General features: G+C 41.0%; 2 protein-coding genes across 35 annotated transcripts in view; one reads left to right on the top strand and one right to left on the bottom strand.

Moving 5' to 3' along the window:
* The window catches only part of LOC127941524 (kinesin light chain 1-like), a 160125-nt gene that overhangs the window by 102058 nt on the left and 43778 nt on the right, over window positions 1-14289 (bottom strand). The window contains exon 6 of one of the 34 annotated variants that reach the window (XM_052536951.1): window positions 12364-13576. The exons of the other annotated variants lie outside the window; for them this stretch is intronic. Within the exon in view, the coding sequence (XP_052392911.1) occupies window positions 13089-13576 (488 nt within the window). The 3' untranslated portion in view covers window positions 12364-13088. Of the gene's footprint in view, window positions 1-12363; window positions 13577-14289 lie in introns of those variants that run through there. 34 annotated transcript variants of the gene reach the window in all.
* On the top strand, window positions 25-10130 carry LOC127941725 (E3 ubiquitin/ISG15 ligase TRIM25). The gene is made up of 7 exons (XM_052537089.1): window positions 25-164; window positions 4250-4847; window positions 5265-5360; window positions 7452-7685; window positions 7776-7926; window positions 8007-8051; window positions 8202-10130. Exons 2-7 carry the CDS (start codon window positions 4290-4292, stop codon window positions 8738-8740), a joined length of 1623 nt encoding a protein of 540 aa, XP_052393049.1. The 5' UTR covers window positions 25-164; window positions 4250-4289; the 3' UTR covers window positions 8741-10130.

The following is a 14289-nucleotide window of genomic DNA, read 5'->3' as shown; positions in this document are numbered from 1 at the left end:
GTGTACGCACTGAAACCAGGAAGTAAAAACCAAGAGAAATGAAAGCAACCAAACCTATTTCCTCACAATACGCGTGACATCATCCGCTGTAATAGATCCGCTGCACTGTTCTTTGGGGCGAAGCTATAAAAGCAAATGCTGTTTTGAGGTGTATTTCTCTCGAGGTAAGGGCTTCATAGCATCCAAAATATAGCTTTCAAACACAAGTCGCATGCAATTATGTATTGGTTCGTAAATGCGTAACGTTACAGATCGTTTCTACTTCTGTAACTAAATGTAGTTTTGTACTTCATTGCTAAACGATTATTTTTAGATTGTTATACTAAAAACGTAAAGCATTTGGTACTCGATTGCATAATTCTACTACAAAGCTATACTTTTTAACTCTTTACAATTTCAATAATTCTTTAAAGTGTCACTGTTATGGTATTTGAAATGTTTATAATCTGGTTTGGGGGATCCATTTAACAGGTTTACATGCACGCAATGCAGTGACGTACTGTGGGGTTCCAGTCAGGCCTTCAGCCATAGGCTTTGCTGCATTAACCGCATAATAATAAGTAGAATACGTCGTTTTACTTATATGTTAGAGAACCGGACCCACAGCTTGTAAAGACCCAAACAAAAATGGTAAATGTAATAGCTGAACACAGACAAAGAACTAAAGCACTGCGGGTTGTCGCTCCATCCTTTATCATGACTCCAAAAGAGACTCCAATTTCATTGAAAATCCACGGTTCTTGGAACAATTTTTCGGAACCAAAGCAAAACACAACACTTTCATTTAATCCAATTTGTACATATTAAATTTTAAAGGGCTTTTAAATTTTAAAACCAAGAAAAAAAAAAAAAATGAAAAAAAGTGTTAACCATGTGTACATTCTCTAACACTCACATTTTAGATTCACAATTCATTTAAAAGCCTCTGGTGTGTAAAGATAGTAAATATCATCATGTCCTCCTGTTTTTTTACCCTAATGAAAGTTATAGGAACATTAAATTGTTAAAGGTGCAATAGGTGATTGTCATTTTTTGTTATACTGGTTAAAAGTCTCCTCACATCCCAATACCAATCATTAAGTTAAGTGGTTTAAATGTTTTTATGTTTTCTGTCGAAGGCATAGGACCAAGAAATGTACGTTCAATCAAAACGGTCCGTGCGTTTTAAACAGCTTTCCTACCTGCCTGTCAATGTATGTATCTGCATACCTCTGCGCACACTGTTTTTGCAGACAGAATATGTCATTAGTGCATTCACACACGCTGTACAGACAGAGCTAGAATGGCAGACAAACAGCAACAACCCGGTCTTCCTTCCTGGTATTGTAGTACTTTTAAAGTTTTCTTGCTGGTTAATGACATTGATGTACCCCAGCGGTTCCCAATTGCAGTGCTCACGCACATATTTTTATGTCTCGCTTAGTTAATACACCCGATTCAGATGACCAACTCGAGCTATATGAATGAACTGTGTTCCAATCTATTCATTGCTCCCTACTCCTTGAGCAGGGGTTTACTTCACTTTGGAACATGGACTGGAATTGGGAACTGCTGATGTAGCCTATCGTAGTAATGTTGTCTCTGGTATTCTGGTCTGTGAGCATAAATGCTTTCAGGGGACATGGCTTTGGACAGCGATTGCAGGGAGGATGGGACGTTCGCTTTCAGTACTATCAGGCTAATGTTAGCATTTTCCAAGATCTCCTATTGCACATTTAATAAAGAAAGCTAATTTTAATGCTCATTGTATTAGCGTTAGCCACGCTTATGCTAAAGATTAACTACTCTAATAACAGCGTTCATTTCAATCTGACATTCAAGTTAAAATATTGAATATTATTCATAACAGAACCCGATATTTCCCACAGCCTTGCACTCTATTTGTGGTGTCGTATATGCAAATTCATTCTCTACCAGCAGGAGGCGCTTGTAGAGCATGTGAGAGAGGTTTCCCCAGTAACGGCTGTAATCAAATAAGTTTACAAACACTGCTCATGCATTACAGACAAGATTAAATAAAAATGACATTCATAACTTTCTGAGGACAGTCGGTTTCCTTAAAAAAAAATACAGTAATATAAAAACACCCGCACCAGGTTTCGACTGTGACTGATGCAGTGATCATGTTTATTCAACTAAGTCAAATACTTTTGGAAAATCTATTTGTGGCGGTGTGTTGATCCACCACAAATAAATAAATGTATTGGAAACACAGTGAAGATTACCTGCTTGAACTATTTCATTTGATCTGAGTTTCTGTCTTTAAAGTGTTTTGTTATTTTGGTGTGTTTCCTCCTTTTGTTGTTGCCATGTCTCGTTGCTTTATGAAGAGAGCGCATCTATGCACCTTTCGAATAGCGCATCAAGAACCGGGTTGACCTGGTACTTGGTGCCACCGGTACTTTAAAAAACCTAGTACCATAACATTTAAATTTTTTTAGTACCGACTTGGTACCGAAGTACAGGCTCTTTTGACAACACTAATCAACAAATTTCTTGATAATAGATGACTGAATACTGATTACAGATAACTGATTAGCAAAACTATAACGTGAGTTAGCCTGAGCATATACATAGCACAACAACTAACGTTAGCCTGCATATTTTGCACACTCGACTGAACATTAAAGCAACAGTTATTAATCATACTTACAGGTTGTTATTCAGAGGAGGAAGCAGGTCCAAATAAACAATGGCACTGACTCATCTTTCAAAGACAACGGGTTTACGAATCAGTCGGAGAAGCAGTCGTCAGTGAAATGATGAGAACATACAAAAAAGTTTTGATTATACTGCTGTAGTATCTTAGTAAAGTTGCATTTTAACCACTGATTCTTTACAGCCTCATCCTTTGGAAGTGAAAATAACCCAAATTTACTTTCAGCGCAGAGCACAGCGTCTTTTCAACATTGTTATCCACACAAACCAACTGCAGCGTTTAAAGCCGGTTCAGTTTCGCGGGAGGTCCACGCAGATTGTAGGCGGGCATTATTCAAATATGAGAATTTGTGGTGTGTGAAATTCATGGAATGGGATTTGAATTTAAAACTCAAAAATTCATTCATTTAAATGAACTGTGCAAAGAAGAAAAAATACTTCTTTCAGTCCACTTTCTTTTTATGTTGCGTTCACACCAAACGCGAATAGAGCGTCTGGTGCAATGTAAAGACGAGTTTACGCGCGTCTGGAGGTCTCGTGGCATGAATGAGGCATTTAGCGCGCCGGTAGATGCGAATTTGCCTCATTGACGCATCAATGATGCGAATTGAACGTCTGGCATGGATGGTGCTTTTTTTTTGCATTCATGTGTTTGACGCAAATTCACGTCTGACACCCGAGTTGAAAAATTTGAACTTTGGCATCAATTTGCGCTGCGTTTAACCAATCAGGAGCCTGTTCAAGAGTCACTCATTCACCATGGAGGAATGACTGATGTTGTCAGTGAGAAGTCAACAGGAGCTATATGACGCAAGTATCATACACAAGTTCATATTTCAGAAATAAAAAGGAACTCGCTTGGAAGAGTGTGTTGTAAATACACACTTAACTTTTGAGTCACGTACACGTTTATCGACCTGAGGCCTTCCTGCCATTTTTTACAACTATTTTCCCCCTAATATAGCCTACAGCTATATTAAAGATAATGTGTTTATTCAGAGGACATGTGAAAAAGTGGAAAAGACCCGAGTGCTCGATCAACATCAGCCATCTTGCAAACAGACAACCGCCTAGCACTTGCCCCTCCCACAAGAAGCGGATTTCGCCTCGGACGCGCGTCAATACCGCTTCAAACTTTTGCTGTCTATTTCGCTCTAGACGTGTGAATGCATTCAAAATGTTCAAGCGGCAAACTAGATGCGGTAGATGCGAATTTGACGCTCTATTCGCGTTTGGTGTGAACACAGCATCAGAGACAATATTTATGTATGATTCACTTTCAGCTTTACAACTCTGCAGCCTGTTTACATTCACACAGGGCTGTATTACACACTGCAAGTAATGTAATTTACAAAAATCCATAATAGGGGCACTTTAAAACCACAAAATTATTTCTGTGGCGATTAAGTCTGAAAAGACTATTATGGGCCAGATGTGAGTTCTATTGACACCACAAGCAACAATATCCGAGCCTGCAGTTGATAAGAGAACCCTTTTTTCAAATATGGTTACTAACATTGTGATTATAATGCTTCACATTTAAGTGAAAAATAACATTTGACAAATATTGTTGCTTTTCTTGGCAAAACAGCTCTTATTACGGGACAGAAGTAAAAAATCACTGGAAAGAAATGGCAGAATCAGCAGCAAGTCGGTTTGTGGATCAGTTCAGCTGTCCAGTCTGTTTGGATGGACTGAAGGAGCCGGTGACGATTCCCTGTGGACACAGTTACTGTATGAGCTGCATTACTGACTGCTGGGGCCAGGAGGAGCAGGGACCGCCGTACTGCTGTCCCCAATGCAGAGAGAGCTTCAGTCAGAGACCTCTACTGAAGAAGAACACTCTGATAGCGGAGATGATGGAGACGCTGCAGAAGACGTCTCTACAAACGGCTGCTGTGGAGTGTGATGTTTGCACTACAGAGAAGAGCAGAGCTGTTAAGTCCTGTCTGCAGTGCTTGGCCTCCTTCTGTCAAACTCACCTGCAGCTTCACTATCAATCTCCTGCGTTTATGAAGCACAAACTAGTCGAAGCCTCTAGAAACATTCAGGAGAACATCTGCCCCAGTCATGGGAAACTTCTGGAGATCTACTGTCAGGACGACCATCAGTGCATTTGTTGTTTGTGTACTGATGATCATAAAGGACACAGTGTGGTGTCTGTGGATTCAGAATGGACTAGGAAAAAGGTATTATTAACAATAATAATGCATTATTTATTGCATACATATATATCAGCCGTGGCTCGCCTGTAAGGGTAATTCGGACAGAGGCCTACCAATATATTAACCCAAAACAAAGACTTCTATATAAACTCAATCGACGTAGATGTGTTCACGACTCAAAAGATGACAACTGCTTTGGTCAGATATTAGTCTGCATCAAGTCAGTAGCTAGTTGGAACATCTGTTCTGAGTAGCATATAAAAATAATGAAGTCATAAATGTTTTGTTTAATCGTGCTCATCAATCAAAATGTATAGTCAGGAGCCGCTATTGTTTATAGTCTGTCATCTTGATTCCCCTTGTTACACCCCTTTACTGGTGGAATGTTGTTAAGTCTATTTTTGTCTTTTGTTTTATTATTTTGTATGTTAACATCCTCAGGAAGAGTTAAAGGAGTTAAAAGAGACGTGCCTCAAACTGGTCCAGGAACGAGAGAGAGGGAAGCAGGAACTCAGTGAAGCTCTGAAGCTTCTTAAAGTATGTTTCTTTATGTCTTCTTTAGTTTTAAATTTTGTTTGACACACAAAAGTAGATATTTTAAATTCAATAATAGTGGACAATAATGACCAATGGGTTTTGACCTCCAAAAAATTATATAAAACGTATTTAATCACATAATTCCCTTCAGGAACTCAAATTAAATATTAATTGGCCAGCCGAGAAACAGGACACTCATCCTACAAGTAAAATTTGCATTTCCTGAGAGCTAGATAAACAGACTTCATGATGGGGCCTTTCAGTTTTCCCTATTTCCATGTCAAGGTGTCAAGATTGTGGGAGAAAACGTATTCAACCCGTATCTACAGCCCCACAGTCTCAAATTATTCCAACATTGTGGGGCTGAATGAGAAGGTATATGGAGCATGCCACTGCTGGACTAGATACTTGTGAGTTATATCTCCCCATTCTCAGCACCATCCCTGAAGGCCTCGAAAACTTCCCACCAGGCCTGTTAGTTTGAAATCTAGTCTGGTTGGGAAAGCTTACACGGTGGCAGGTCAGTCTGGCGCATGTTTGCACACCATGCCGGTGTTACAAGCATACCAATCTGACCTGCTCAGGGACCTGGATGACAGGGAGGAGGAATCCGGCGTGGTAGCCGAACTGCATCGTGCCACAGATTTGTCCCTCTAGGCCACTAAAGAAATAACCAGAGCCACTGGCCATTCAAGGGCAGCTATAGTGGCCACAGAGCGACATCTGTCATTGAATCTGTCCGATATGCAAGATAAGGACAGATTCTTCCTCCTAGATGCCCTGCACTCGCCCTCTGGCCTTTTTGGCAATGCAGTCAACACTGCTTTCGAGAGGTTTCAGGAGGCAAGGAAGCAAGGGACGGTATTCCAAAGATACTCCCACATCGCTCCCAGTCCCATGGGGCTGCTGAGTTGGAGTAGCCCCAGGTGTCAAGTTCCTCATACTGCCAGTCTCAAAAACAGAGCATTGCAACCCGCAACCCGCCGTCGAAAGAATGGGGGTCAGGGCAACACATTCCAGTTGGGATCTTCTAGACCGAAAAAGGATCTGCAGACCTTTATTTTGTCGAAAGGGACTTTGACAAAGTGGTCCTGATGCCACCAGGTCAGGTCCCTGAGGGCAGCCCCACTCTCTGTGCTTCAGGGCTCAGTGAGCTCCGACGAGCGAAATTTCCAGCTGCCGCCTGGCAATGGTACAGCACAGGAGAGCTCGTCCCTTAGAGTGAGGGTGCTACGGCAGTCAGGTCGATCATTCTCTGCTGGTCATCCACTTCAGGGCACCAAACTGGCTCCACTAATAACACCAGAGGTCAGCCTCGAGAGTCTGGTTCCCTTAGTAGATTTTTTTTTCAACAGGGTCATTCCCACACTAGTGGGCCCTGAGCAGGCTGTGGTAATGGATCAAGAAGTAGATACTCTCTTGAGGAAGGGGGCCTTAGAACGTGTCTACAGCTGTTACTTCATTGTTCTGAAGAAGGTTGGGGGTTGGGTTGCGTCCAATCTTAGGTCTCTGTCTTCTGATAATAATATAATTTAGAGCTGGCATCTACCCCAGGGTCCCAAATTCTCCAGGGTCCTGCTCAAGAGATACACACTCAGGTAGGGACTTGTTAGTATGACGCAGTGGGTATTCTTGTTCCAAAAACCTTTCTCAACACAGCTCAAGTTTCTGAAGGGGAATGTCTCCAGGTTGCGTATGTAACCATGGTTCTCCAAAGGAACGAGACGCTGGATCTCTTTATCATACTCCCTGCAGGCGCTACTTCATCAAAACTTGTGCTCTGCCGGATGCGCTTTTATACTTCCTGGTTGCTCATGTCAGCCCACTTGTGACGTCTCGCTTCTCCATTGGGCGGATTTTACACATATTCAGAATGGGGTTATGCAGGGGCGTTCCTAAAGTGTTTCTAGACATAGCATCTTGTTCCGTCGGGGAACCATGGTTACATACGTAACTTGAAGACGATTTCACAATGTTGTTATTGAGACTTCTGTTCATTTTGGAGCTTGACAGCCACTAATTTACTGTCTATCTACATTGTTTTATGTCACAACGATGATCTGCAAGATCAGATCTTTGTGTCTCTGACAGAGTTCAGCGCTAGAAACCATGGAGAACGTCGAGAAGGTCTTCACTGAGCTCATCTGCTCTCTTGAGAAGAAACGCTCTGAGATTAAAGAGCAGATCAGAGCTCAGGAGAAGAATGAGATAGATCGAGCAGAGGAACTTCACAGACATCTGGATCAAGAGCTGACAGAACTCAGAAAAAGACAAGCTGAGATTGAAAAACTTCTGATTACTGAGGATCAGGTCAATTTTCTGAAGGTAATGAACGTCAGTATACCTCCACGTTCTATACTGACTCACATTTTTAAATAGTCTGTTTTACATAGCAAGCTGTTTGTCTTGTTTCAGAGCTGTCAATCTGTGTGTGTTTTACCGACATTTGAAAACGTTCCCATCACTCAGCACACTCACCTGTATTTTAAAGATGTTTCAATCTCAATATTTAAGGAGGTTTTGGAGGACGTCTGTCAACAACAAACAGCGAAAATATCACAACAAGGTCTGAATATTTTGATATCTTATATTACTATTCATACTCTGCAGGATTGAATCACATGTTTGTTTGTGTTGTCTCTTCAGTGTCAAAAGTCTGTGTTGCCAAGACCCAAAATGATTTTTTGCAGTGTAAGTTCATCCGCGGTTTTCTTGAGGCAAACATTTGATAATTAATAAGTACATGATCTGTTATAGTGTGACCATTTTGGAACCGAAGTGTACTTTGTTGCATTTTTATTGTTATTTTATTGCATTTTTTATTACCCCATTTCTCCTCAGATTTCTGTGATCTTCACCTGGATCCAAACACTACAAACAATGCCCTCAAACTATCTGAGGACAAGAGGAAAGTATCATTTACATATAAAAAACAGCATTATCCTGATCACCCGGAGCGATTTGATAGATATGTGAATGTCATGTGTCGAGAAGGTTTGTGTGGTCGTGGTTACTGGGAGGTCGAGTGCACTGGAAAGCAATGGGCTGTAGCAGTTTGTTACAAAGGAATTGGACGTAAAGGAGACAGTGATGAGTGTAGACTTGGTGACAACAAAAAGTCCTGGCGTTTCAGCTTTTATCTACAAAATTTCTATTTCACACATGACAAAAAGAAAGTCTCAGTCCCTGCTGTCTGCTCCTCTAGAGTAGGAGTGTATCTGGATCATGGAGCAGGAAGTCTTTCCTTCTACAGTGTCTCTGACAAAATGACCCTCCTTCACAGAGTCCAGACCACTTTCACTGAACCCTTATACCCTGCGTTTTTTGCTGGCTATGGCTCATCTGTCAGGATCATAGAAGAGCAGAGTTTAAAAATATAATTCATCAGAAAATATTAAATAAATATTTTAGGGCATTGGTTCCCTTGTTCCTGGAGGCCGCCCAACACTGCACATTTTGTGTCGCTCCTTTGTTTGACACACTCATTTCAGATCTTGGAGTCTCTACTACTGAACTGATGATCTGAATCAGGTGTGTCTAAGGAAACCTATAATGTTGGGGGGCTTCAGTAACGTGGTTTGGAACCACTGGCTCAGGGCATCCATTTGGCAGGTGTGGCACTAGGATGGGGCTTGATGGGGGTATAGATCCAACAGAAAATTTAAACGAAAAAGCACAAGTGTAAACGTATCAGTCTGAAGTTCAGGATGGACAGGAAGAACTGCTGTCTGTCTTCACCATAAACTGTATAAAAGGTCGTCACACAGAGTAGCAACTCTTAAAAAAATAACTTAAGGAAATAGTTTTATGAATTGTCTGAAATATATCTTTTGTAAAAATAAATAAATAAAAAATTTGAATTTACGTTTTCCTGCAATGACACTTGATGGTCAAAAAATGTGTAAATAAATGCATAATATATAAATATAAAATAAAAAAACATTGGAAACGAAAGCTGAGTTTATCTGCTTACTTACCTTAAACATCCGAGTATGTCACGACCTACTTTCTGGAATACCCCCCAGAAGCACTTTGAACAGAACACCTGGCAATTGAAAATGTCTATATGTAAAAAAAATCTTTATGAAAAATTTCAGCTGCTCATTTTAGTTTTGAGCTCTGGGGAAAGGAGCAGATAATTATTGGCTCACAGCAACCTACAGCTGAAGACACATAAAATAGTCCTCAACAGACAACGGAACAGCCATTGTTGGGTTGTTAAAAAAGGTGCGCTCATTCAAAACAGCTGCGTTCGATCCTTCGCTGCCTGGGTTGATTTAAATCTAGCTTTTCTTTTGTGTTTGTGTCCCAAGTTCAGTGACGCAGCAGTGACGATTCTCTCCGGCCAATCCGTGATCAGCAGAGTTTACACGTCACGGTTTGGTAACTGTATGTTTCACTTGGACCCTCACCCGAAGTGGTACTAAAAAAAAGTACCAGGTAGCTACTGTACCCTGTGGAAAACCCCCCAAAAGTGGGCCGTACTGAACAGTGCCTAAACCTAACATTACAGTAATCCAAATACAGTAAGGTTCAGTTTGAGAAAATTGACCAGTTTGTGGTCAGGTAGGATAATCTGACAGGTAGGATGAAATATCTGCACATGTGCTCTGTGTGTAAATAACTTACATAGGCTTGTGTAAATTGTGTAAACTGCATTTTTGTAAATATTCTATATAATATATTAATATTTAGTACTGGAATGCCCAGTACCACAATAAATCGCAGTCTGTCTTACACATTTGACTAATAAAATGTATTCTGACTGAATCTGAGTGTCCTTCAGTGTCTTTTATGTAGACCAAAATGCCGCTTGTAATTCACTCAATATATCCACTAGTTGGTGCTAATACTGCGGTGGCCGAGAGAGCTCAACGTGCTGCAACTTAATAAAACACATGCAAATTGAAAAAACACCAGCAAATGAAGAATATTCTTCAGTTTGACGACACAAATGTTGCAAATTAGAGGGCTACGTTGGGTTAGCAAATCTCGTGGGAGCGGGCAGTATTACCTTTGCTGTGGGCAGTCAGAACATTTCGCAGGAGTCCCTTGGGGAACGGTGGTGTGGTGTAGTAGAAATGGAGTCAACACAAGAAGTTTAGAAACAAATTAAAGCTGCTGTTTACTTGACTAAAGCAAAGCAAGGCAAGTCAGACGTCTGTAAACAATTCTCATTTGTAACTGCATTTATTTTGAGCATTCCCACCATAGCATTAGAGGAGTGGATTGGTAATATTTCCTTAAGATCGCTGAGCGCCTTTACGCTTCGCTCTCTCAATACACTCAGTCAATAATCTAAGCGTTTGCATTTTATCTTGTATGTGCTTTTCACTTTTTTTTTATAATCCAGGTGTATTTTGTAAAGATCTACGCACATTTAATCTCGGTTGGGTGTGCGTTTGTGTCTTAATGAGCCTAGCCTGCGTTTAAAAACTGAGGTGCTGCTATTTGCGGTTTTGTTTAAACGTTAACGCTAATAAAAATAAAATGTCACGTCACTTTTTTTTTACACTGCAACATTCTACTAAACGTGTGAATTTTGGGGCTATGCTTAGCGTGTGTGTAAAGGGCAATCAGATTTGCCATTTTTCAGATCTGGGACCATAGACTGTTAAAAAAGGGAAACCATGTCTGCACCTTCTTCTGCTAGAAAAGTGAAGCCAAAATGTCCCAGCTATGTCTTATGCCAGTGTTTTCATTTGGAGTCTAAGTCTGCACAGAAATGACCATGAGCTGGAGCCGCTGTAATAAAGTCTTACCCAAACTCCCGCAGATCTAGTCACAAGCACACAATCATGATGTAACGCCCTGTTTTGATAGCAAGGTCATTTCAAAAGAATCCTTGTCCCTGGATCAGCCGTACAGAGTTTCATCAAGAAGTTCAAAATCAGAAGTGAACTTCAACAAGAAGTAGTTCAACACAGCTAAAAACCTGGAGAGGTGTGACAGGAGGCACATGGTATCCTCTAGAGTCTCTAGAAAGATCTGAAATGACAAGCAACAACCCTAGTGTCACAACCAAAGCCCTAACCACCAAGCAGGAATATCGGTATCAAGATCCACTGTACAGCAAATTTTGCATCAAGGTGGTCTTTATGGACATCATCCCAGAAAAACACCACTCCTTACCCAGAAACATCGGGCTACACGTATGGCCTTTGCGAGGCCTGACCTAGATAGAGATACAAACTTTTGGTCATCCATCCTCTGGTCAGAAGAAACTAAATTATCTTGAGACATACGGATATTGCATATATTTGGCATAAGAAAGGGGAAGCCTTCCATCTTAATACCATCCCAACAGTCAAGCACAGAGGTGGTCACATCATGCTGTGGGGATGCTTCTCTGCCAGTGGTACAGGTAACAACGCGAAAATGATATCATGAAAAAGGAGGACTACAAGATTCTGGACAAAAAAACTTGTGGTGTCAGCACAGCTCAACCTGCCAGAGGACTGGAGCTACCAGCAGGACAGTGACCCGAAGCAAAGATTACAAGTGCTCAAGCAGTGGTTCAGGGACAGGGATAACATCAGTTCTGGAGTGGCCAAGTCAGAGCCCTGACATGAACCAGATTTGTGGAAAGAGTTGAAAACCCGGGTCAGGGCTAGGAAGCCTTCCAGTCTCCAACAGTGGTATTTTGTGAAGCAAGACTGAGAAAACTTCATCAACCACTGAAACGTCCCTCAGTAGACCTGTAGACTTGTGAGGACCTACAAGCAGCAATTGGAGGCCGTGATCAAGAACCAAGGCTATTGATGATTGAAAAACACTTTCGACTTTGTAAAACAAATGGTATGAATAATTCTGAAAATGACCATTTTTTTTAAATATTTGTCACTATAATACACATGAAATAACATTTCTTGAAATATCACTTTGTTACTCTTTCAGATGTCTGTCACCTAATAAATACATGGAGACTATAAAACTCTTACATTACAGACAACTCAAAAACACTTAAAAAATATAATTATGAATAATCTTGAGTACAACTGTATATATATTAAGCTTTGTTTTCTATCTTATTTATTTAAATCAGCACAAATTATAAAGGCAGTGCAGAAAACACTATGATGGTATATAAATACATGTCAAGTAATGTACCTATACACTTTTGTTACTGACATTTTCATCTGATTTCTGTGAGTGATTTTATTGGTTGAAGCTTTTTTCTATTTGCATCATACATATTTTCTCTGTTCTAATTTAATTATGACTTATTTATTCGTGCAGCAACAATAACAGAAGGAGCAGTAATCAGCAGCAGCAGCAGTGTAACATATCTATTCCACCAAGAGCAAAAACATTTACGTCGTCATATCAGCATACTAAACTATTTTGAGCATTGTCATGATTGAAATAATAATAATAAAAAAATATTTACCCATAAGCACAATAGAGTATAGCTCTTACAGGCATGTAGGATGCATCTGTACGTTCATAAACAGTTTGAGTAAAGGTAAAGCCAAGACAGAAGTAGTACTGTATGTCTACTATGTGTTCAAGGTGAAAACAATGACAAAGAAACCAAATCAATGAGAACATTTTAGTTTGCACTGACAGTGTGTCTCTAGTGCTGAAGTCAGTCATGTGATCAGCTGCGGCCCAATCACAGCCGTAGCCTACTAATATTCAGATCAACAGCACTCTTACTCATGTGATATGGAGTAAATATTGGAAACATGATGAAAGCAGGAAGATCCAGACCTACAGGTGTAACATTTACTGACTATCAGATGGTAAAATCCTCAGAGGGGCAAAGCTATAGAAGAATGGGAAGACAATGTCAGTGAAGGTGGATGTGAATGTGTGTAGATGTGTGTTAGTCACAGGATCAGAGAATGACAATGTTCCTCTGTCATAGTCTAGATTCACACGGACCTTCTGAAGATTCTGTTTGACAGGAACACCAAAATAATCAGCCAGTCCATGCTGCACACTCCAAAGACCAGTATCAAATAAATCATCTCCCTTCCTCTGGTTTGATGCTGTAGTTACTCCAAGATGCCAGCAAAGACTCTCTTTAACCTCCACATCCCAGCAGTGTGTTCCTGAGTTAAACCCCTCTGAACCCAGAACAAAGCGATAGATGTCAAATCTCTCTGGATTATCAGGAAGAGGTTGATTGTTGTCACTCCAGCTAACAGTGGTCAGATCATCGGACAGGAGGAGACGTGGATGAGCCGTGTTTGGATCCAGAATCACAGGAGCTGATGAGACACAATCAACAGCAGATTATGTTCTAATGTTCATATAATGATCGAGAGTGAACCAAACACAGATCAGTGGCGTAGCCACGGGTGTGCATGTGCCACCCACAGTGGCAGCAGGCACACCTAAAAATAGATGCAGAATTATTTTATATAGTTTCAATAAAAAATGTTTACTAAACTTGGGCTATTGTTGTTTACTTAGAATATTATATATATATATATTTTTTTTTTTTTTTTTTTTTTTTTGATCGCGACTCGGTTGATTCAGATCGGCACTTCGGAGCCTGTTCGCGACTCGGTTGATTCAGATTGGCACTTCGGAGCCTGTTCGCGACTCGGTTGATTCAGATCGGCACTTCGGAGCCTGTTCGCGACTCGGTTGATTCAGATCGGCAATTCGGAGCCTATTCGCGCCTCGGTTGATTCAGATCGGCACTTCGGAGCCTGTTCGCGACTCGGTTGATTCAGATCGGCACTTCGGAGCCTGTTCGCGACTCGGTTGATTCAGATCGGCACTTCGGAGCCTGTTCGCGACTCGGTTGATTCAGATCGGCACTTCGGAGCCTGTTCGCGACTCGGTTGATTCAGATCGGCAATTCGGAGCCTGTTCGCGACTCGGTTGATTCAGATCGGCACTTCGGAGCCTGTTCGCGACTCGGTTGATTCAGATCGGCACTTCGGAGCCTGTTCGCGACTCGGTTGATTCAGAT

This window comes from Carassius gibelio, chromosome A3 (assembly GCF_023724105.1).
Source record: "Carassius gibelio isolate Cgi1373 ecotype wild population from Czech Republic chromosome A3, carGib1.2-hapl.c, whole genome shotgun sequence".
Taxonomy (NCBI): domain Eukaryota; kingdom Metazoa; phylum Chordata; class Actinopteri; order Cypriniformes; family Cyprinidae; genus Carassius; species Carassius gibelio.
Note: the sequence above shows the minus strand (reverse complement) of the source record. Positions and strands in the feature narration are given on the sequence as shown.

Excerpts from the sequence above, each read along its gene's own strand:
- LOC127941725 (XM_052537089.1), top strand. The coding sequence starts at position 4,290 with ATGGCAGAATCAGCAGCAAGTCGGTTTGTGGATCAGTTCAGCTGTCCA. Across the intron at positions 7,927-8,006 it reads AGCGAAAATATCACAACAAG|TGTCAAAAGTCTGTGTTGCC; the intron begins GTCTGAATATTT and ends TTGTCTCTTCAG. Across the intron at positions 8,052-8,201 it reads CCAAAATGATTTTTTGCAGT|ATTTCTGTGATCTTCACCTG; the intron begins GTAAGTTCATCC and ends ATTTCTCCTCAG.